Consider the following 24,866-nt stretch of genomic DNA (forward strand, 5'->3'; position numbering starts at 1 on the left):
AGATCTATATCCTAGGATACAATCATATCATTGGTGAACAGTGACAGTTTGACTTCCTCTTTACCGATTAGGATGCCCTTTATTTCTTTCTTTTGTCTGACTGCTTGGGCTAGGACTTCCTGTTTTATCTTTTACGATTCATTGTTTTCCTTGTTTTATCTCTCTAAAAATGCAAACTATGTCTGCTTTTTATTTTTATTTTCAGTGTTACATAAAGTTTTATAAGGTCTGATTTCACTCAATCAGTAGTTATTTTCAAATCTTTTAGAAAGGAAAGAAGGAAGGAAGGAAAGAAAGAAGCAGGAATATGTATAAAGGTATAGCAAACATCACACTTAATGGTGCTGCTAAGTGCTTCGTCCCTGAAATTGGAAATAAGGCAAGGAAGTCTACTCTCACCACTTCTCTTCAACATTGTATTCAAACTCCTAACCAGTGAAATAAGACCAAACAAAGGAAATAATTGTTTGGAAAGAAACAGTAACTGAGTCTATTTGCTGATGATATAGATATTTTCTTTAAAATACAAAGGAAATCTATAAATAATTTACTAGAAATAATACAAGAATTTAGTAATGCCATAAATTCATGGTTAATACATTTCAAACCAATTATATTTTCATATAACAGTAAAAGAGGAATTTAAAAAGCATTATCATTTAAAGTGACACCAAAACAATAAAATAACTAGGAATAAATTTATTATTTTTTAAATTCAATTCAATTTAATTTTTTATTTCAATAGGTTTTTGGAGAAGAGTAAATTTAATGAAAGATGTACAAGACTTCTAAAAACTATAAGCACTGCTGGGTAAAATTAAGACATCTAAGTAAATGGAGAGATATACAATGTTAACAGATTGGAGGCTCAATATTGTTGTCAGCTTCCCCAAATTTATCTGTAGCTTCAGTTCAAATCCAAAAAAAACCTAAAGTCTTTTCTTGTAGAAATTGAAAAATTGATTTGAAAAGATATGTATAAAAGCAAAGAATCTAGAAAATCCAAGACAATCTTTTCTGATTGACTTCAAGACTTTTGTTAAGCTATGATATTTAAGGCAAATTCTTATCAGCATAAGGGTAGACAAATAGATCAATGGTATAGCATAGAAAGTACATATATAAACCCATGCTTATATTGTAAATTGTTTTTTGAATATTTTCGTGACCTTTGAGTAGGCAAATATTTCTTAGATAGTACACTAAAGTCATTAATCGTAAAAGAAAAAATAATAAATTGGACTTCATCAAAATTACAGATTTCTTCCCATCAAAAGACATGATTAAGAAAATGAAAGAGAAGCTGCAGACTGGGTTAAAATATTCACAATACATACACAGACAAAACACTTCTATCCATAATATATTTTAAAAACTCCTACCCATCAGTAAGTAAAACTGAATAATATAAATGAGCCAAAGACTTGAACAGACACTTTACAAAAAAAAAAATTGCCAATTAGCACATGAAAATGTGCTTGACATCATTTTATCATTAAAGAAATACAAATTAAAACTAAAATGAGATATCACATCACACACACTGGAATGGCTAAAACTAGAAAGGCTCTCTCTAATAGTCTTTGAAAAACAGTTTGGCAGGTTCTAAAATGATTAACAGTACTCTTACACAATGATCCAGCAATTCCACTCCTACATATTTACCCAAGAGAAGCAAAAACATCTTGCCACGAAAACACTTGTACAAGAGCAGAAATTTTATTTCTAGTAGTCTCAAAATGGAATCAACTCTGATGACCATGAACTGAAAATTGAATACGCAGATTGTGATAGAATCACACAATAGAATACCACTCAACAACAAAAATGAACAAATTACTGTTCAACACATCAACACGAATGATAAGCAAAAGAAGGCAGACACAAAAGCATATATATCTTTTATTCCATTTGTACGAAATCCAGTAGCAGACAGTAACAATGTATGATGGAAAAAATGACAGCAATGGTTGCCCTTGAGAGGCTGCCTGGCTGCATGTGGTCAGCATGTGGGTGGACGGGCAGGGCATACACTGTTCTGTTCATTTCTTAAATAACACATCAGTTTTTGGCTCTGTGTCTCCCTTCAAATCTCCATTGTTTCTTACAAATTCTGTAGGGCACCATGATTCCTAACCTCTGAAAGTATCCATCCCCTACCTACTATTGCAACTAGCACTTTTCTGACCACTTTTCACCTTCAAGATTTTATTTGAAATCTCTTATCTGCTTATTGTCCTCTGCCATTCTTTTTGTCATTGTGAATCTAATTCCTTTGTTATTGTTTTAGTGATCTTTAACCAGAAACTTTTTTTTACAGAAATTCAAAACAAAAATGTAACATTATTGTTTCCTGCCTCATGTTAGATACTGGAAAGTGCCAATAATTCTCTTCTGGTTGGGAAGGAAGGGCTCATAAGTTTTCATAATATTAAGGAATACTGAGACGTTGACTAAAACATTATCAGAGCAATAAAGTAATCAACTAAGAACTAGAGTTAGAGATTCAACTTTAAAATTACTTTCACAGGAAACAACAGCAATTTCTGAAATTCAGATGCCTAAAATGATTCACCATATATAACAATAATACAGTGATATTTATATTAACAGAAAGTAGAATCCAGCATTCTAGGAGATATCATTGATATTCTCATGAAATTCTCAATAATGTGGTATCATTATTATTATTAAACTGCACTGTATTATTTATGAATTAATGATATGATGTGGGATTATATTTCGTTCTTAACAGCTACAGATTAGACAGGGACGTCTTATTTTTATCTTTCTCAGATTTGTTTTCTCTCAGTTGTTAATTAAGATGCATATTCAAGGTTAGATTTTATTTTTATTCCACTGTTCTTCATTTCTCTGTGGATGACCTGCTTATTCCATCTAGATTCTGTAGGAATTTAATTTTTATTTCAAAAAAATATTCCATATATGGTTAGGTGAAGGTATCTTTACAATGGCTTTGTTCAGTTTCAACAGAACTTTTTCAGTCCTCTCTATTAGTTTTTCACAGCCTCCATTTCTTCTATTACATCTTTTTTGTTGCTTAAATTCCATTTATTCTGGCCTCTACTGAGTACCACCTATTTTATATATGTTCATTCTTTTTAGCTTGTCCTTTATATGTAAAGTCTTAGTCTCCACAGACATCTCAGAATCTTGACGACCATTTTCACAGGGTGTCCTTTTCCCTAGGATGTTCACAGAAGACCAGGATGTAGATGAGAGACTTCTCTGTGACGCTGTATTCAAGCACTTCAAACGACATAAGGTGGAGATTTCAAATGCAATAAAAAAGACATTTCCATTCCTTGAGGGCCTCCGCGACCGTGAACTCATCACAAATAAAATGTTTGAAGTGAGTAAAGTTTATTATGTCACAATCTGGTAAGCCAGCCCCAAAGTAAGTTATGCTTTGATATCCTAGACCAAAACTTCAGGGTACAACTTGCTAACTGACAGGTCTCCTACGAGGGGGGAACTTTTTCAAGTATTTCTGTAAGTGCTCCTGTACAGTAGAAAAGGAGGGGAGAAGCAGAGGTCACCGGAGATGATCCTGCTTCCAGCTGAGGGAATGGTGTTCCATGGTGCCCTCTGGAGTTGAAGTGAATGGTACTGGAGAAACTGGAGCAGAAATAGGTGTTCTCCATAAATGTACAGTGTTTTGTAGAATTCATACACTATAACATAAATTAAAACTTAAAAATAATTTTAATGAACTGATTTACTTGAAATAGCAATTGACACAGCATTTTCTTCCAGTTAACATCAATTTAAAATACCTAGATCTGAGAACATTAAAACCCACAGGGAATTGTTGTCTAGAGAGGACAAATTTGGAGGTAAATCCTTGTTATTCTTTCTCCAACACATGTGTTTTCTTTTTCTTTCCTTTTTTTGTGCATTTCTGGAGTCTTGGAATATGGGTAAATTCCACCCATAGGCCCTGTTGGAGATACAGAGCAGCAAGTCATCTCTGGCTATGAATATGCTTCCTCTGTGGCCAAGTTCACAGCAAGGGGAGAATGGTCGCCTGGTTTCCTTGAGCCCTTCAGGCCAAATCAGTCTTGGGGGAAGATCAGGGGTTGTCCAGCCAACAAAACAGCCACTCATCAATTGCCTGCTACGTCTATCCCAAAAACATATGGATCAGGCTGTTAAAGGACTTTGAGCCCACTTTTATCCTTCTAAGTTACCCCTTTTTGCATCTAATGTAAATGAGGGTGAGGCAATCAGGCTCATCAGTGGGTATTTTTAAGGAGAAGGGATTTACTTCTTTCATTACTGGCTATACCAATAAGTAAAAATTATAGAAGTTCACATGAAAATACCTATGTAGAGAAATCAGAATACAGTAACCATAGAATTCCTTTCTAGAGCTCTTCTGTAACTTGGAAGTCTGTATTTATGTTTTCTCCATTCAATATTTTTTAAGGATTCTCAAGATTCTTGCAGAAACCTGGTTCCTGTACAGAGAGTGGTGTACAATGTTCTCAGTGAACTGGAGAAGATATTTAGCCTGCCAGTTCTGGAAGCACTGTTCAGCGATGTCAATCTGCAGGAATACCCTGATTTAATTCACATTTACGAAAGCTTCAAAAATGGTAATTAGATTTATTATCTACCTTTTGATTTCCAGGGTCAATTTTTTTCAATAAGCATATACTGAGCTCCTACCATATGTGACACATTGTGTTGGGCAGTGGGGATAGAGTAGTTAACAAAATAGACATGCCATGAGTCTTCTCGAAGCTCATGGCTTATGGTTATGGTAAAACAAGCACCTGGAGGTCTGCTTCACTGGCCACTTGGACTCACAGGACAACTAGAGCAACACTGGCATCAGATTTACTTAGAAGAGCATAGAGTAAGAAACAGAATCCCAATAGGGCAGCTTCTTCTCTTCAGTGGGAGCCCTTGCAATGGTCTACATAGCAGTCCACCAAATTGACTACTACCTGCCCTGAGTGACAACTTAGCTGTGGGTGCAAGATCCACCTTGACTCAGCACCACATGCCTATGGGAGTGTATGTCTCTTGTAACAGCTCCATAGTAACAGCTTTCAGGACCCCATATAGGCAAGCTGAGTTACAGGAGCAAGCTGAGTTACAAGAGTTATCAATTGAAGGAAGACCACAACTATGGCTTCTCCACAGGTATTTGTTGTCCATACATAGTCCCAGTCAACCAGTCATGGGTCATTCCTAACCTCAGTGTTTGCCTAGTAACACTGCAAAAAAGGCTATCTTTATTAGGTTTTCAGAATATGAGCAAGAAAGTTAACCCTGGGTCAAGTTTGCCTTCAGTGAAGTAGAAGTGGTTTTGCTAACCCTTTATCCACAAGGGATGAAACAAAGATTAATTAAGCAATGACAAAACCAATTACTCTGCCAGGGACTATTTTTGGTGCTATACCAAACTAAAGGTTTCATTCTTGACCTTTTTCCTGAGAATGCATAATTTATACTATTAAAGTGGTACACATTAAAGATGTCCTGCAATTTTTTTTACTTGCCTGGAAAACTTTTTATTCCCACACAGTTTGATCTCAATCCAGTTCTCCAAATAAGAGATAGAGACATCACAAGAGAAACCGGCACATGCCCTGAAGAGGGTGGATGCTGTGGGAACTGGAATAAAAGTTTGAAAGCATGTCTTCAAAACAGGACAAATTAGATTTGGCTAAATCTGAGAGTGAGAAGCAACATAGGAGCTGACTTAGATCAACTGGAGGAAGGTATTGAATGGTCTGGAATTTAAAGCTAAGGAATTTGAAGTTTACTTACTAGGCAATCAAGAAATACTACAGGTTTATGAACAAGGAAAGAAATGTAAGCAGTAGTTGTATATGGCTTATTGATTTGTATCAATGCTAATCTTATCTAAATTAATAATAAAATAATTTCTATAGCAAATATTCAAGTCAGAAAAGGAATAAAAGGAAATCAAATACCTGGGCACAAATTTCGAGTCAATGTTTGTAACCAGGATGGTCCAGGCTGTGGGGATGGAAGGGAATGGTGCTACCTTTGCTGCCCACATTCTCAGGGACTCTGTTCCTCTCCATGGACTGCAGGGATCCCCCTTCCTAGCTCCAGTGTCCACAACTCACGTCTTAGTTTCTGGCGCTCCTGGTGCTTGGGTGACCTGCCCTGAGGCTCACTGTCACTGACCTGAGACAGCACCACCCACCACCCCGTCCAGCACGGCAGCCCACCCACCCTCAGAGAGATGCTGCTGACTCTCAGACCCTGAAGTCCACACAAGCTGCCCCTGGGTTCTCTGTTATGTTTATTTGAGAACTGTTCATCCTCCCCGACCCAGTTAAGACAATGTTCTCCTGTTTTGTAGCCTCATCTTTAAAGATATTGAGGTTTTCTCTTTTTTTTATTTATGTTTTTTTGAGACAGAGTTTCAATCTGTTGCCCAGGCTGGAGTGCAGTGGCATAATCTCAGTTCACTGCAGCCCCAACTTCCTGGACTCTAGTGTTCCTCACATCTCAGCCTCTTGAGTAGCTGGGACCACAGGTGTGCAGCACCACATCCAGCTAATTTTATTTTATTTTTTCAGATATGAGGTCTAGCTATGTGGCCCAGGCTGGTCTCAAAATCCTGGACTCAAGCAATCCTCCTGCCTTGGCCTCCCAAAGTGCTGTGATTACAGGTGTGAGCCACTGCACCTGGCTGATTATAAAAAAATGGAATCTCTCTAGGACTTGAGACCTTCTCCTCAGGGAATTCCCCAGTTTCTTCCTTACACTTGATATACACCTACCCTGCCATCTGACAATTTTGAGGGTAACATAGCTCACAATGTTTCCATTACTCCTTTATCCTTAAATCTTGAGTGTCTCCTTTCTGTGTAGGAAAATAAAGCCTTCATTGTTGGGGTTTTCTCTTCTCTGTCCCAGGGGATAACAGGAGAACTTTAGGTCATGTGGAACCCTCTGAGCTCTGAGTCACCCGAGGACTGGAAATTCCTAAAAGCATGATTTCCAGACATTGTCCCTGGTCCCTGTAGATCTCTAATTGCGTCTTCTCTCTCCCGCTCTTCAGTAATCCAAGACAAATTGCCTCTCCGAGAAAGTGATGGAGAAGAGAGGGAGGAGAGGCCTGGCATCCAACTAAGTCTTGAACAAGGTAAAAATGACAGAATAAAAACTGTCTCTAAGAGACGTTAGGGATCCAAGGTTCTGAGTGGAGATTGTGAATCAAGGAAGACATACGGAAGGACAACGGAGAAGTCAAGGTGGGGGTTATATGAGCTCCTAACCAGATGCAGGGTCCTGGAGAAGTGGCCATGACAAGACATAGTTGGCTCAATAACCATGAGGGAATCAGAGCCAAGTGTGTCACTAGGCCAGATTGACAGATGCCAGCTACCTAGAAGTAATTGTGATTTAGAAAGTTCCCCGTAGGGGATCTGTGTGAAGTTGTGAAGGGTTAAGAACCACAGCCCATGGTCCATGGTCAACATCAAAGAGGAGACCCTTGGAGAAAGAAAGGCTCCTGTTTTACCTGTACTGTCATATTCACAACACTTCTGACACCAAACATGTGGGTGGTCTCCCCACACCAATCCGTTCTCCAATTCTCTGCAGATACCACCTGATATCTTATAATTTAATTGAGTTCTGCCACTAATTGCCCAGAATTGGCACAGACTCCACAGGTTAATAGCGCATTCCCATAAGAATGCCCCCCACTTCAGATGCCAGTTGCGAGTCTCAGGTTATGGCCTGTGCTTCCGACCAACTTCCTGTAAATTGGAGGTTCCCACAAGCCCTTCAATGGCTTTGATACTTTCCTAGTAGATCACACAGAGCGCATGGAAATGTTGACTTATATCTGACATTTATTATAAAGGATACAACTCAAGAACAGCCAAGTGGAAGAAATGCATAGGGCAAAGCGTGGGAAAGGGCACAGAGCTTCTGACCTCTCTGGGACATGACTCTCCTGGCACTTCCATGTGTTTGCCAACCCAGAAGATTTCTGAACCCAGTCACTTAGGGTTCTTTATGGACATTCCATTGTACAGTCTGAATGGATTAAATCATTGGTACCTAATTATTAAGTTAACCTCCATCCCTCCTCTCCCCTCCCTGGAGGTCAAGAGGTGGAGCTGAAAGTTCCAACCGTCTAATCTCACGTTCAGCTCCCCTGGCAACCACCCCCCAATCCTTAGGGGCTTTCCAAAAGTTACCTCATTAACATGAACCCAGGTGTGGTTGAAAGGGGCCTGTTATGAATAACAGAAAGGGCTCTTTTCGCTTGTCATGACTTGGGATGTTTCAAGGGTTTTAGGAGCTCTGACCAGGAGCAGGGAATGAAGACTGAAATGTATATTTCTTATGATATCACGGGAGATACTTGGTGATGGCAGAATAGGGGAAAAATTTAAATGTGAGGATGTTGTTTAAGAGCAGGAATATTCAAAGAGAAAGGCGGTCATGTAGAGAGACTCAGAAAGGAAGTGGTGCACATGGAAGAGGACGTAAGTACCTAGAGGACGAAGGAAGGGAAATGAAACTGTAAAAAGGGGTAAAAGACAACAAAAATCACCGTGCCGTTAACAGTTCACTTTGATTGAACATCTACTCTGTAGCAGTTGGTTTAATGCTCATGACAGCCATTGGAGATTAATATTACTTATATGCCTATTTTGCAGACAAGGTAACTGATATTCAGAGATACCACAAATGGAGTTTACCTAGGGTCAGAGGAACAAAGAAAAACCCAGGTGTTCTACCCCAGAGCCTGCATTCCTAACTCTGTGCTGTCCAGGGAATCTAAAAAAAATAAAAACAGAAAAATTATATAAAAATGAGGAAATATTTGCAGACAAAAAGATCCAGAAAAAAAGAATACCAAGAGCTGGAGGAAGCAGAGGCTACTCAGACACTGAGTCCTCATGGAAAAGTCAATGAGAAAGCATAAACAGATGTGGAGAGGGAGGGTGTTGTGTAAAAGGGGGTGGGCATGAGGCAACCAGAACTTCGAAGAAACTGAGTTAACGGCCCTGGGCGGGGTAGCTCTGGGGACAAAGGCAGGATCACTCTGCCATAGTCAGTTACTGGAGTGTATCACAGAGGACACTCAGCAGGGTTGTCTGGTCAGGGCCCCTGTCAGCCAGGGGTGCAGGTGACCCAGTCCCCTACTCTCGAGGCTGGAGTCTGACTTCAATAATTAGGTGGCATCTGCCAGCTCCAGATGGCCTCTGCACTGAGACTTAGATGGGGTCTTTAACTCCTACATTACAGAGACCAAAAAGGGATTAGGAGAGATGGCAAGATCCATACCTCAATTTCTGAAATAAACTTGTAATTTCTTCCTGCCAGGAACTGGTGAAAACTCTTTTCGAAGCCTGACTTGGCCCCGTTCGGGTTCCCCATCTCACGATGGTTTGTTCCTGTTTACTACTCTTTGAGCCTCTGCTACTCTTGCCCCATTCTGGAACATGCTGTGGGGTTGCCTCTTTGTGTTAATGATCACCCAGAATTTTCAGTTTTTGTGTCTACAGTTTTTCCATTTTTGGGATTTAAGTAACAAGTCCTTATCTTGCCTAGGAGGGTTTCTTCCTCCCACACCCCTTAAGCACACTTGCTGCTTGTTCCTGCTGCCGCTGAGCCTGGTTGTTTTACCCATATGCCTGCTTCACCATTTTCTGCCTGCATCTGCTTGAATCTGGCTGTTGCTTGGTGCCTTGACCTTACATCCATCAGTGGCCCATGCTGTAGTGGTTGGAAGGGAGTGACGGGCAGCAGGGGGCAAATAAAATACCTGTGAATCAAACCATGGTTTAGGTACAACCCCACCTGAAAATGGACTCTCAGAGCACCCCTGTGAAACAGAAGAGATAAATGAAGAGAGAAAAGGTACAACCAGTGACAAAAATGGTTCACTAGGAAGCCAACAAACAAATGAACAACGTGCCCAAAAGGCTGAGCCAACAGGTAAGACTGACTGCGTTCGCGTGAATGGGGATGAGCCAAGGGGCCCTGGCTGGTAGCAGAGGAAGAGTCTAATGCGCAATGCAAGGAGACACCTGTTTAACAAGCAGGGGAAAATCACACAGACACAGAGGGGGCCTGATGTACGGATGAGCCTGATACACTGACATGCTGATGACAAAGACCTGGAGGAAGAAAGCTAGAAGCAAAAAACTGAGAGAGAAAGGGGAAGAGTTGCAGAGTCTCACCGAAGAAGAGAGACAGAAACAAAAGGCAAAAGGAGAAAGTAGAGAGAGATTGGCCAGGAATCAATAAAGCACAAACACCTTCATGCAGCAATATATGCAGACAGGGGTATAGGTAGAAACAGGAGAAGAAAGGAGAAGCAGGGTGAGGTCTAACAAATGGAAATAGGACAGAGCAAGGCTCCACTGGATTCTCAGCTGTGATCTCATTTATCTCCAGAGTCCTGTGAACAAGTCGCTATCCAAGTGAATAATGGGGATGCTGGAAGGGAGACGCCCTGCCCATTGCCCTGTGATGGAGAAGGTAATTATTGCTTACCTTGCCTATTTTCTTTCCTTTCTTATTCGGACACTATACATTTGTTGGTTGGTTGGTTGGTTGGTTGTTGTTTTACCATTAAAAACTGGATGTATTTATCATTACATGTTGTTTTGAAATATGTACACATTGTGAAAAGGCTAACTAGCTAATTAGCATAAATAATTAGCGTAAATAATTACCATAGAGCTAATTAGCATAAATATTACCTCAGGTACTTATCGTTTTTGTGGTGATAACGCAAAATCTATTCTCTCAGTAATTTTTAAGAATACAATACATTATTAACTATATTAATCGTGTTGTATAATAGATCTCTTAATGTATTTCTCCTATCTAACTGAAATTTTGTATCCTTGGACTAACATCTCCCCAGTCCTCATCCTCATATTCCCAGCCTCTGTTACCACCGTATACTCTCAACTTCTATAAATTCAACTTTATTACACTCTACATATAAGTGAGATGTCATATATGTCTTTCTGTGCCTGTCTTGTTTGACATAACATAATATCCTCCAGGTTCATGGTTGTTGTTGCAAATAACAGGATTTCTTCCTTTTCAAAGCCTAGATAGTATTTCAGTGTGTAGATGTATTTCATTGTGTATATATTTTCTTTATCCATTCACCCATTGATAGATACTTAGGTTGTTTCTATATCTTGGCTATTGTGAATACTGCTGCAGTGAACATGGGAGTGCAGATATCTCTTCCGTATACAGATGGCCCCTGATTTATGATGGTTAGACTTATGATTTTCAACTTTACAATGGGTTTATTGAAGTATTAAATGCATTTTTGACTTATGATATGTTCAGTTTATGGTAGGTTTATGGAAATGTGGTCCCATTGTAACTCTAGGAGCATCTGTACTGATTTCATATCCCTCGAATATATATTCAGTAGTGGAATTCATGGATTGTATGGGTAGTTCTACTTTTTATTTATTTGAGGACCCTCCATATTGTTTTTCTTAGTGATTGTAGCAATTTACATTCCCAGCAACAGTGTACAAAAGTTCCCTTTTCTGCACATCCCCACCAACATTTGTTATCTTTAGTCTTTTTGATAATAGCCATCCTAACCAGTATGTGGTGATGTTCATTGTGGTTTTAATTTGCATTTCCTTGATGATTTCCGAGGCAGGGCATTTTTTCACGTATCTGTTAGCCATTTGCTTGTGTTCCCTTAAGAAATGTTTATTCAGGTCCTTTGCCCATTTAAAAATCTGTTTGTTTGTTTGTTTTTAATATTGAGTTGTTTGAGCTCCTTATGTATTTTGGATAATAACCTTTGACAGATACATGATTTACAAATATTTTCTCCCATTCTGTAGGTTGTCTCTTCACTCTGTTGATTAGCTGAGATGACAGGCATGTACCACCACATCTGACTCTTTTTTTTTTTTTTCATTATTTATAGAGACAGGATTGCCCTATGTTGCCCAGTCAGGTCTCAAATTTCTGGGCTCAAGCAGTACTTTCACCTCAGCCTCCCAAAGTGCTGGGATTACAGATGTAAGCCACCATGCCTGGTTTTTTCGTGACCTTGCCTCATATGTTAGTTATTTCTTTACTTTTATTGCTTTCAGGATTCTCTCTTTGTCGTTGAATCTTAACAGCTTATTATAGTATGTTTTGGTGTAGTCTTGTTTGCACTGAATCTGATTGGAGACCATTGACCTTCTTGTACCTGGAAATTTATGTCTTTCACCAGATTGGCAAAGTTTTATACTATTATCTCTTTAAATTAACTTTCTACTTTTGTCTTTCTCTTCCCTTTTATGAATTCCTGTGATTCAAATATTTGCTCTTTTGATGTGTTTCATAAATTCTGTAAGCTTTCTTCATGACTTTTCATTCTTTTTTCTTTTTGTTCTCTGACTGTATTTCAAATAACCTGTCTTTGAGTTCATATTCTTTCTTCTGCATGATCAGTTCTGCTGTTGATGCTCTCTGATGCCTTTTTAAATTTCATTCATTGTGCTTTTCAGCTCCAGAATTTCTGTTTGATTTTTAAATAATTTCAATATCTCTGTTAGATTTCTCATTTTGGTCATTTATTGTCTTCCTGATTTTAGTGAATTGTTTCTCTATAGTTTCTTAAGGTTTGCTGAGATTACTTAAAACAATTATTTTGAATTCTGTGTAAGGCAGTTTGTTATCTCCATTGCTTTGGGGTCTGCTGTGGGGAGATTATTGTGTTCTTTTGGTCATGTTATGTCTCTTTGGTTTTGATGTTTCTTGTTGCCTTACATTTATGTCTGTGCATTTAAGAAAGTAGGAATTATTTTAGTCTTTGCAGGCTGACTTTGTCTGGGAAAGCCTTTCACCCTATTTAAAGATTCTAGGAAGGTCATCTGGCATGGTGCAAGGGCAGGTTTGCTACTAGAGTCCTCAAGCAGGCTAGTCTGGTGCCTAGGACAACCAGGGGGCAGATCTGTGCTGGGGGTAACCTTGAACCAGAATCTGCAGGGTTCTACACCATTGGTGCAGGCTTCTTTAGGCACTTCAGGCCTGAAGCCCAGTGCTATTGAAGCCAGCTTGCTGCTGGGATGGGCCTAAAGCCCAGTGCCACTGGGTCCAGTTTGTCACTCAGCCTGGTCTGGATCGTGGGGTCACTGAGGCTGAAAGAGAGCTGTAGGAGGCTGGAGACTGAGTTTGCAGGGCTGGACCGAATCCTGGGGCTGCAGGTTTTAGGTTGGGGTCAGGGTGAGCTTGGAGGTTCCGACCATGGGTACTGGCTAGAGTCTGGGGCTTTGGGAGCCGGATTTTATTGAAGACGTTTCTGTGGTTTGGGTCTAAGGCAAAGTCTTGTGCTCACTTCCTTCTCCTTTCCCCAAGCATATGGTATCTCTCTCAGTGCTGTGCTTCCTGGAGTTGGAGAAGTTGACACAGTGAAACTTTTCTTCCTGCCCTTTTCAATGTGCTCCTTCTTATTTCTGTGTTACACCCAGGTGCTGTGATCTTTCATCTGGTTTCCTCAGCTCTTGCAAAGGTGTTTTCAGGCATAGGTAGTTGTTCACATCAGTGTTTCTGCAGGGGAAGGAAGGCTGGAGAGTCCTATTCTGCCATCTTGCTCTGCTTATCCCCAATTTCCTAATTATATCTTTATTTCTCTATAAGCGCAAAACTTTCCTTTGTTTTCTTATACTAACTGCCTACTCCCACCCAAGACACACAGACTTTGTTCACAGCCTCTGGCTGCTTTTAACAGGTATGAGATGGAAGGGAAAAAGAGAGTGAATCTTTTTAACGGAGGGACTGTCCCTGGTTAGAGAATGCAAGAAGAAAGAATACGAAAGAGGTTAACTGGGGAATATTAAATAACAAAATACAGTTGACCCCTGGACACTGGGGGGGAGGTTAAGGGTACCAGTGCCCTATACAGTCAAAAATTTGCACATAACTTTTACCTTCCCCAAAACTTAACTGCTGTTGACCAGAAGCCTTACTGCTGACATAAACAGATGATAACACATATTTTCCATATGTATTATGTGCTGTATTTTCACAATGAAGTAAGATCTCCAAAGGAAAATGTTATTAAGAAAATCATAAGGAAGAGAAGATACATTTACTATTCATTAAATGGCAATAGATAATCATAAAGATCTTCATCCTCATCATTGAGTAGTTTGAGGAAGAGGAAGGAGAGGACGGGACGGGCTGGTCTTGCCATCTCAGGGGTGGCAGAGGTGGAAGAAAATCTGCATACAAGTGGACTCATGTAGTTCAAGCCCCTGTTGTTCAAGGACCAACCGTGTATGAGTGAAACAGATTTTAGATAAAGTAACATGGTATCCATACGTTGCCATGTTGTGGAGTTGATGAATAGAAATATGTTGCAAGTTACTTTTCAAAAGTTATCACGAAAACATAGAAATTATGCATGATGCTGCTTGTCAGATTTGCGAAGGAAGGAAGCCCAGGTGAAAGACCTTCAGGAAAGAATGGCAAGTGGAGGGACTCTGGTGTGGTAGACAATGGCACTGGAAGAGACCTTTGGTAATGACTGGAATGTCTGAGATGAGGAAGATATAGAAAGACAAAAAGTGATGTAGCGCTGACACATCAGATGCAAAAGTGTTTTTGGAGAAAAAAAGTGACATAGAAGAAGCTTGCAGAGGTAACATTAATAATTAAGAAATAAAGGCCGACTCAAAGCAGGTAGGAAATGTAACAGAGATGCAACATTACGTAGGGGACAACAGGCCTGGCACGAGGTGAGGCAGGGAGGCCCTCAGGGCACAGTATGTAAGGAGATCTCAGTTGGCATGTGAGACTGAGCTTCCTTAAATTTCAAGGCACCCAAGGTACCACCTTCATCTCACCCTAGTTCTGACTCTAAGAGACAGTAATTTTTAAAAAGCGTAGATAAAAAGAGTACAAATAGAAAAAAATATAGAGGGAAAAAAATACCAAGAAATAGGAAAAATGGAGGGAGGCACAAAGAGAAGTATGCGGAAAATGAGTTAAAGGCCAATGAATGAAAAATTGCTAGAGAGTGGATCACGCAAAGAAGGGAAGAGAGAAGACAAATCAAGACATTCTTTGATCTGAGGAGAGAAGAACTGGAAAGGAGGCACAGGGCTTGTCCTATTACTATGGAGGACCAGCTGCCCCCTTATCAAAATGGCCCCTGTGACTCCATCTCCATCCCCAGATTACAAGAGGCCTCTCCTCAGGCATCACTTCCTCTCCATGGCTCAATCACCATCTAGGATCTGTTGATTTCTAAACATATATCTCCAACTCAGACCTGTCCTCTTGACTCCTTTCCCCAATTGCCTGAAGACCTTTATTTAAAGACTTGAAGAACATCTCTCTTCAGAAGCTGCATCTGTCATCTATTGCTGTGTAATGTAACAAACCATCCTGAAACTTAGTGACTTAAAACAATCATCATTTCATTTGCCACTTCTGTCAATCCCAACTTTAGAATGTCTCTAACTTGTCCATTTCTCTTCATCTCCAGCACAAACATGCTAATCTAGATCCCTGTCACTCTCACTAAAATTAGAGGAACAGTCTCCTGTCTGGCCCCCAATCTTGCTCCTCTCAAGTCTGCACCTCAGCTGAATGGATTTTCCAAAATAGAAACCAGTTGATATGACTCTCCTGTTTGAAACCCAGTGCCTTCATGTGGCCTTTAACAGTAGGTCAACACTGCTTGGAGTGGTGAATTGAAGGATGCCTACCACGCACCTGCACATTCCCCATCACCCTCTTCTCACCCCTTCATGCCACATTCCCACCACACTAAGCTTCCTTTACTTACTGGAATTTGCCAAGCTCTCTTTCTTTCATCTCTGCCTTTATATATGCTTTTGGGAAAACAGTTGGGGGTAATCTTCCAAAGCTGAAAATATACATACCTTATAACTCAACAATTATATTCCTCAAAAATGTGTGTTATGTTACCAAAACACATAGAAAAGAATGCTCAGGGCAGCATTATTCATAGAAGCTAAATGCTTGAAATTGCACAAATGAATAAATAATCCATGGCTTATTTCTATAATGGAATACTATCTAGTAGTGAAAATAATTATTCAAAATGAATACAGATGACTTTCACAAGCATGTTGAGTAAAATATACATATAATTTTGGGGGATTTGGCTTCTTTGGGGAGATCTATATATATTGAGAGAGAAGTAGGGGGAGAGAGAAAGAGCAAGAGAAAAGAGATGATTCAATTTATATAAATTACACAGCAAGCAAAATTAATCTCGGTGTTTGAAACCTCGACGGTAGTTGGCTTTGAGCAAGTTAGTGGGAACAGTTAGTGGGAAGTGTCACTAGGAGGTATCTGGGGTATTGGTAATCTGTTTTTTGATCAAAGTGATTTACTTCCTTTGTGATCATTCAACACCCACTATTATTCATCTGTCTTATACTACCATTATAATTTTTATTTTTTAAAAAAATGCAAAATATTAACCATCAAAGGATGAGAAGAGTAGGGAAAGGGAAAGGTGAAAAACAAAACAGAGCCAAGAGAGGCGCAAAGGAAAGGACAGAGTTGAGCAAAAGGAAGAACAGGGAGGTGGGGTGAAGGTCTAGCCCCAGCAGTGAAATTGCAGAGAGGAGGAATTATTAATGATAGTGAAGGGATCCACTGGGGACACAAATGAAAATTCTTCATTTATTACAATTTGGCCCAGGGGCAGAGCCACACAACCATGGAATCCAAATTAATTCCTGTTCTGTGCGACTGGTGGATATAAAAAAGGAAAAGCCATATTTTACTTCAAATGCTGAATGCCAAGCCCAGGCATCTGACATAATAGGTAAGGCTGACCGGGAGAAGTTGTAACTGTGTCACAGGTTACCAGATAAGGGGCTCGGGGACTTCATCAGGGCCCATCGGGGCAGTGCAGGTACCTGGGATGGAGGCAGGAAGGGAAAGGGGCTGGTACCTGATGCAGTGAGTCTTCAACATGACAGAAGAAAGTCCTTGGGAGCTGGGAAAATACCGAAGACAGAAACGGAGGTAATCAGTAAGAATGTCAGAGAGGCTGTTTCTTAAGTCAGAGAGGGCTGGCTCATGCTTGTAACCCCAGAACTTTGGGAGGCTAAGGCGGGCAGATCACTTGAGTCCAGGAGCTCGAGATCGGCCTGGGCAAAATGGCGAAACCCCATCTCTACAAAAAATATGAAAATTAGCCAGACAAGATGACACATGTCTGTAGTCCCAGCAACTTAGGAAGCTGAAGCAGGAGCATCGTTTGAGCCAGGGATGCGGAAGTTGCAGTAAGCCAAGATTCTGCCACTGCACTCCAGATTGGGCAACAGAGCAACACTCTGGCTCAAAAAAAAAAAAAAGAAAGAAAAAAGGAAAAAATAAAAAATAAATAAAAATAAAAATAAAGTAAGAGAGGAAGTCATGGGAAAGGAGTTAAAAAAAAAAAAAAAGATCAGGGAGCCAAGATATTCACAGGAGGAGGTGGGGGGAGAAACATACCAGACAAAGAGAGACATAAAGAGACACCATCACCAGAAACAGAGGCAGAAGCAGGGGAGATGGCAGAACAAAGAGGAAAGATGAGAAGTAAAATGAGAGTGAAAGAAAAAAGTAGAATGAGGGTTGGGGTAAGAACAGTGTCAGTGGATGGGCACAACTGCTTTCTGTGTGTCAATTTTATCAGCTTTTGGTTAAGAACCTCGAACAAACTGCATGCATTCCAGGAGCACTCCAGGGTCTTGAGTTAACTTAGCTTCCCGGGTCTTCCTAGTGCTCTTATTGTGGAATTTCCTGGTGCATGGACTCCTTGGTCATACCCTGAGACTCTTAATGGTTTTTGCTCCTTTGTGCAGTCATCAGCAGTGAGGACTCTGAAGGATCCACCGATATTGATGAGCCCCCAGAAGTCTTCATCTCACCACTGAGAAATGAGCCTGGTAAGGAAGTCTGGGAGAGCAAGACTTGGGCTGTGGGAATCTGATTTAAGAGCTACTGTTTCCTGATGCATTTTATTCTGAGCTCTTTCTGTACAATAGGTCCAGTTTATCCTGGGATCCCATTCTTTGCATTAATTTTACTTGACCTTTTTGGAAAATGCAGGGAGACAAGAAATTGTTATAAACTTATTTTTGAGAATTAGCCTTCTTTCTTGATGGATTTTATTAATCAATATTCATACCCATACATTGATTATATAGCAGAAATAGGCTAGCAAAGTGATGAGTTTGTTTTTAAAACTAACTAGTTGCTACGTCTATATAATGTTAGATTTATATAGTGACTTTTATAGAGAATAGAAAGCTGAATATTCCTCTATGGGAAGATCTTATTGTCATCTGATCACAAACTTTGAGTAGGGTCAAAAGACATCTCATCCAACTATCTGGTGTTGGCAAAAATAAACACCTGTGATAAAGTATTCTGAAACCTGAAGTATTGTTTCTGACAGAGTTCTTCATCAAGTCATGGCACATTTAGTGATTTTTCAAAAGACTTTTGCAAATTGTCTTACTTTTAAATTTACGATAACCTTAAAAGGGTAAACAGAATAGAGATTCTCGTCCTTGTTTCCTAGAAGAGAGAACACAATTACATAAATGTTTCAAAGTCATCTCCACAATCTCATGGTAAATTAAAGGTAAGACAAGACTAGTATCCTGGATTTGGAGTTACTTCCTATGTGAAATGAAGGACAGAAACGTTATTAAAATCTTGTATTATCTCAATCCTATTTGCAGCATGAGTTGTCATAAGATTTATAACTTTTTAGTGTGCAAATTGATTGATTTGTTTTGCCCTTTACTTTCTAGATCCAGGGGATATTAGAAACATGCCACTTTAGGGAAAATACACTAGGGAAAGACCTAAGAGCAAAGAAGAACCTCATCTTGATGTTATACAATAACAATGTAGTAATACATTCATTCTAATTGCTCACTGCATCTTTCAAAGTAAAATGTAAATTTGCATTAGTTTTTAGACAGTACGTACTCTAACTTTGATCTTGGTGTAAGCAAAAAGTCATGGGAGAGGACAGCTCTCAAAATTAGTCCCAAAATATGTCTTTGGCTCAGACACAAGAGGAAGTTATTTCTCAGCCTTGTAAACAATTCAGGAAGGCACTGTGTTGGTGGGAGGTAGAAGAGGCTCACATCTTTAACAGAAGATCTTCAAGGTCTCCCTGCATGAAAAACAGAAGCAGAAACAAAGGAAATGTGGAGTGGCAAGTAGAAGGGATAAGAAGTAAAAGAAGTGTGGGAAGACAAAGGCCAAGCAAACCAAAATTTCCCTCTGGGGACAAGAATGGAGTATCGCTAACCCATAATGCAGGTAGCTTGAAAGGATCAAGACAAGCGTGGCCTGTGTACAGGCGAGGACTTGCATGCACTTTCAAGATTTTCTAGGTTTTCTTATTAGGGAATTTCCTACTGAATTGATTCCTTGGTCACACACTGAGACCTCTAAAGAATCCCATTCTTTTGTGCAGTGATCAATAATGACAACTCTTTAGAATCAAATGAGGAAAAGGAGGGCCAAGAAGCCACTTGCTCACGACCCCAGACTGTACCAGGTAAGAATATTAGAGTTGCAACCCGAGGCTGCAGAATATCCAGAGTACAAATCCAGAACTCTGTTTTCTTGATTAATTTCATTCTGAGTGGTCTCCTTATGCCTTGATTCTGTAAATTCTAGAATACCACTTTCTACATTTAACCTCTCTGGCCCTATTGAGAAACGGAAGACATTAGGAAGACATTATAAACTCTGGTTGAACTGGATTGGTTCAATCGACTGACACATTGAAAATGTAGCAAAAATATTCCATTAAAATAACAGTCTTTTTAAACAACAAACTATCAAGAGTTATTATTTTAAGGGTCAAAATAATGTACTTATTCTCTACTACTACCCTTTATATTTGATAGAGCATGATAAGCACAGTCTTCCTTTATTCATTGATAATATTGTCTTAATCACAAGCTCTGAAAGTCTTCAAAGAATAATTTGTGCTGCTATTTAATTATTAATGGAAAAATAAAAAAGGGGGACTTCAGCTACACCCAAACCCAAATTATAGTTCACTTATTGGCTTACATTGTGATTTTTCACAGGGCTTTTGTAAATGAACCTTCATTTCCTCATCACAAAAACCTTAACAGGGAGGTAGGGTAACTAGTTTATCCCTGCTTTATATGTGAGAAAATGGGAGCTAGTGGTGTTTAAGAGTCATTTACAACCAGGCACGGTGGCTCACACCTACAGTCCCAGCACTTTGGGAGGCCGAGGCAGGTGGGTTGCTTGAGCTCAGGAGTTTGAGATCAGCCTGGACAACATGGAGAAACTCAATCTCTACCAAAAATATAAAAATTAGCCAGGCATGGGCTGGGTGTGGTGGCTCACTCCTGTAATCCCAGCGCTTTGGGAGGCCGAGATGGGCAGATCACGAGATTAGGAGTTCGAGACCATCCTGGCCAATATGGTGAAACCCTGCCTCTACTAAAAATACAAAAATTAGCTGGGCGTGGTGGCACTCGCCTGTAGTCCCATCTACTCAAGAGGCTGAGGCAGAAGAATCACTTGAACCCAGGAGAGGGATGTTGCAGTGAGCCGAGATCATGCCACTGCACTACAACTTGGGTGACAGAGCGAGACTCCATAAAAAAAAAAAAAAAGCTCGGGAGGCTGAGGTGAGAGAGTCACTGGAGCCTGGGAAATTGAGGCTGCAGTAAGTTATGATTGTGCCACTGCACTCCAGCCTGGGTGACAGAGTGAGACCCTGTCTCAAAAAAAAAAAAATGAAAAAGAACGAGATCATGTATTTTGAGAGAACATAAATGGAGCTGGAGGCTATTATCCTTAGCAAGCTAATGCAGGAACGGAAAACCAAATACCACATGTTTTCACTTGTAAGTGGGATCTAAATAATAAGAACTTATGAACACAAAGAAGGAAACAGCAGACACTCCGGTCTACTTGAGGATGGACGGTTGGAGGAGGGAGAGGAGCAGAAAAGATAACTATTGGGTACTGGGCTTAATCCCTGGGTGACGAAATCATCTGTACAACAAACTCCTGTGACACACGTTTACCCATGTGACAAACCTTCACATATATCCCCAAACCTAAAATAAAAGTTGAAAAAAAATTAATAAAAAAGAGGCGTTTCCAAATAATACACACAGAGGATTACAGGGATTGCTGGGCAGGATCCCAACATTATGACCCTGAACCTCCAGAACTGGATTCACTAGAAGGAGAGAGAGAAAAATGCTCATCAAAATTTCATTATTGGTGGGATGTGACAGCTCACGCCTGTAATCCCAGCATTTTGGGAGGCCAAGGCGGGCAGATCACCTGAGTTCAGGAGTTCGAGACCAGTCTGACCAACATGGTGAAACCCCATTTTTACTAAAAATACAAAAATTAGCTGGGCATGGTGGCACGTGCCTATAATCCCAGCTACTCAGGAGGTTGAGGCAGGAGAATCACTTGAACCCGGGAGGCAGAGGCTGCAGTGTGCCAAGATCACGCCACTGCACTCCAGCCTGGGTGATAGAGCAAGACTCCATCTCAGAAAAAAAAAAAAAAAAGCTTTCTTGTTAACCCAAGCCCGTTTGCCGTGTCAGTTGTCATAGAATTTATAAGTCTCTTGCATACAAATAACGGGTTTCTCCCTTTTACTTTACAGAGCCCACAGATTACAGAAAATCATCTATATTCAGAGAAACGTTTAGGAAAAGAGGTAAGAGAAAATAACAACTCTTCATGGTTATAAATGAACAATATTTTCTACGAAAGAGTGAGTCTAATTCCTTGCTATATCCTTCAAAGTAAAATATAAATTTGCTTTAAATTTCAATGGTTCCTATTTTAACTTTTGTATTAGTTAGGTTGGCTAACTGCTATAACATATGAACCCAAAGAAGTCAATGACTCCAACACAACAAAAGGTGTTTTATTTTTTTTGGTAGAAGTATAATTTTTTTCAACTGAATATTTCAAGGATTTTTAGATGGGGGAGAGGTTGGACTCTGTTTCAAGCAGTTCTTCAGGGAAGCAGGCAAGTAGAAGATCTGCCTTCTTTGATCCTAGACTTCCATGGTTGCCCTGAGAGAGAAGCAAATTTATAAATAAATACAAATCCATATACAAAAACCACAACAAATCCACAAAGAGACAAGTAAAGAAAGAAAGATAATGTGGTGTAAGAAGACAGAGAGCCAAGACAAAGCAGAGATGCCCACTAGGGCTAAAATTTTCTCAGCCTCAGGCTCAGGTGACAGTGAGGGATAAAATACTAACCTTGAGCCACAAAAATTTGAATCAGAAGGCAGATCATGGAGGTTTGAGGGCACGGACATTCTTGCCCTGAAATTTCAGAGCATTGCAAATTTTTCCTAGTTTCCCTTTCATAGAATATTCTTCTGGCTTGGTTCCCTTATCATACATTGAGACCTCCAAAGGACATTTGCTCCTTTCTGCAGTGATAGGACAAGACCACAACTTTTCAGACTCCAGTGAGGAGGAGGTGCGCCCAGAAGTCTCAAGCGGGGCACTGAGAAGCAAGCATGGTGAGAAGGGTAAGAACAGCCCCCTTGACTCCAGGGCTCTGACTTCAGAGCATCTCTTCCGTGGTACACTGTGCTCTGAGCACGCACAACAGCTATCCAGGAGCCAGTTCTCTGCATCTAACTCATCTGGTCATTTTGAAAAACGCGAAGAAAGAAGTGACTCTAAATTCAGACTTAACAAGATGGTTGTGGTTGAGTGGCAGCGCCCTGTTTACTACATACTGCCTGTATTAGTCCTTTTTCATGTTGCTGATAAAGACATACCTGAGACTGGGTAATTTACAAAAGAAAGAGGTTTAATGGACTTACAGTTCCACATGACTGGGGAGGCCTCACAATCATGGCAGAAGGTGAAAGGCACGTCTCACGTGGCGGCCGACAAGAGAGGAGAGCTTGTGCTGAGAAACTCTCCCTTATATAATCATTCAGATCTTGTGAGACTTATTCACTATCACAAGAACAGCACAGGAAAGACCTGCCTCCATGATTCAATTACCTGCCACCAGGTCCCTCCCACAACACATGGGAATTCAAAATGAGATTTGGGTGGGGTCACAGCCAAACCGTATCACTGCCAGACCTATTAACTCCAAAGTATTGGATTTATGGAGTGATTTCTACTTCTGCCCATTCCCTGTTTTATAGAGAAGAGAAAGTACATTAGTCTGTTATTGCTTGATTTTGTCACAAACTTGTTCAAAATTCCAAAGCTTCTGGTCATACTCTCTAGTTATTGACAGAAAGACAGGCTCTTGGTTCTTACCATCAAATTCAATTCATAGCTTTTGACAGATGGCCCCCAACATGAAATTGGCCAAATAGTGATATTTGAAAATATATTTGTAAATAAGATCTTCTTGCATCTTTACAACAACCTAAAATGTGGGCAAGATAACTATTGTTCCCCCCATTTGACAGATGGGGAAACTCAAGCACCCTTAAGGATATTTTTTCTTTGCACATCATATATGAAAAGTTATGGGAAGAGACAAGACTAACAGCCCAAATTCTTAATAAACATTCATAATCCTCTATAAAACCTTCAAAACTAGATTTACTTCAAAGTTCAAAAAATGTTTTATTATTTTAGACAATGTGATTTATATTCTCTATACAACAAAATACCCCAGTAGGATCCAGGAAGAATCTCATTCTCAAATATACTAATGTTTATACAGCAAATTATATAAATATTCACACGAAATATGATAAGATTTTACATGGACTCATGGCAACTCAAGTCCAGATTCACTGCCAAATTAGTTAACTGCAAACCTATGAAAACAATATTGGTTATTAAAATATCTTTGAGACCCGGTGTGGTGACTCACGCCTGTAATCCCAACACTTTGGGAGGCTGAGGCAGGTGGATCTTTTGAGCCCAGGAGTTCAAGACCAGCCTGGGCAACATGGCAAACCCCATTTCTACAAAAAAATACAAAAAATTAGCTGGGCATGGTGTGCATGCCTCTAGTCCCAATAACTTGGGAGGCTGAGGTGGAAGGATCATTTGAGCCTGGAAGGTCAAGACTGTAGTGAGCCAAGATTACACCACTGCTCTCCAACTTGGCTGACAGAGTGAGACTCTGTCTCAAAAAAGAAAAAAAAAAGTCACTGATTTTGCAATTACAGCTAAAGGATTGTGGGTCTGTGCTCCATTTCATAGTAATCCCTTTCCCTTAGATGGGAAGAGACAGAAATGATCCTCAGAGAATATTTGCAGTCCAAATTCTGTCAACAGTGTAAGCAGTCATAAGACTTATAGATCTTTTAGTTAGATATTATTGATTTGGTTTTCCTTTACTTTCTAGATCGTGTGACTTCTAGAAGTACATCTACTTGGGGAATACCCAACAGGAAGAGACGTAAGAGCAATTAAAAACTCTTGATGTAACAAATGTCTTTCTTTGCCACAAAAAGCTACATTCAGTTTTTTTGTTATATCCTTTAAAATAAAAAATTAATTTGTTGGGATTTTAGATGACTTGCATTTTACATTTTCTGGTTTTTTTTTTTTTTTTTTTTGAGACGGAGGCATTTTACATTTTCAACTAGATAAGTTGGGCTAGTATAAAACATAAATCTCAAAATGTTCAAAGGCACAAGTTCAATATAAGTTTATTTTTCACTCACATAAATAGAGTAAAGTAGTTCCTGAGTGGAAGGGGTGCCCACACAGTCATTCAGGGCCCAGTTGATGGAGGCTCTGACATCTTTAAGATGTTGCTTCCATGGTTCCCTTGGATAAGAAACTGAGATGGAAGCAGAAGTATGTGCAAACTAATAATGAAA

The 24,866-nt window shown here is 39.8% G+C and overlaps 1 protein-coding gene across 1 annotated transcript in view; it reads left to right on the plus strand.

Annotated features, from left to right (window-relative positions):
* The window catches only part of SP100 (SP100 nuclear antigen), a 133,333-nt gene that overhangs the window by 23,836 nt on the left and 84,631 nt on the right, over nucleotides 1-24,866 (plus strand). The window contains exons 3-15 of the mRNA XM_011952040.1: nucleotides 3,211-3,373; nucleotides 4,451-4,619; nucleotides 7,073-7,156; nucleotides 9,358-9,420; nucleotides 9,823-9,972; nucleotides 10,435-10,518; nucleotides 14,443-14,512; nucleotides 16,650-16,828; nucleotides 17,856-17,939; nucleotides 19,490-19,573; nucleotides 21,692-21,745; nucleotides 22,488-22,583; nucleotides 24,386-24,439. Coding sequence (XP_011807430.1) covers nucleotides 3,211-3,373; nucleotides 4,451-4,619; nucleotides 7,073-7,156; nucleotides 9,358-9,420; nucleotides 9,823-9,972; nucleotides 10,435-10,518; nucleotides 14,443-14,512; nucleotides 16,650-16,828; nucleotides 17,856-17,939; nucleotides 19,490-19,573; nucleotides 21,692-21,745; nucleotides 22,488-22,583; nucleotides 24,386-24,439 — 1,334 coding nt within the window. The remainder of the gene's footprint in view (nucleotides 1-3,210; nucleotides 3,374-4,450; nucleotides 4,620-7,072; nucleotides 7,157-9,357; nucleotides 9,421-9,822; nucleotides 9,973-10,434; nucleotides 10,519-14,442; nucleotides 14,513-16,649; nucleotides 16,829-17,855; nucleotides 17,940-19,489; nucleotides 19,574-21,691; nucleotides 21,746-22,487; nucleotides 22,584-24,385; nucleotides 24,440-24,866) is intronic.

This window comes from Colobus angolensis, unplaced genomic scaffold (assembly GCF_000951035.1).
Source record: "Colobus angolensis palliatus isolate OR3802 unplaced genomic scaffold, Cang.pa_1.0 Scaffold33, whole genome shotgun sequence".
Lineage (NCBI taxonomy): Eukaryota > Metazoa > Chordata > Mammalia > Primates > Cercopithecidae > Colobus > Colobus angolensis.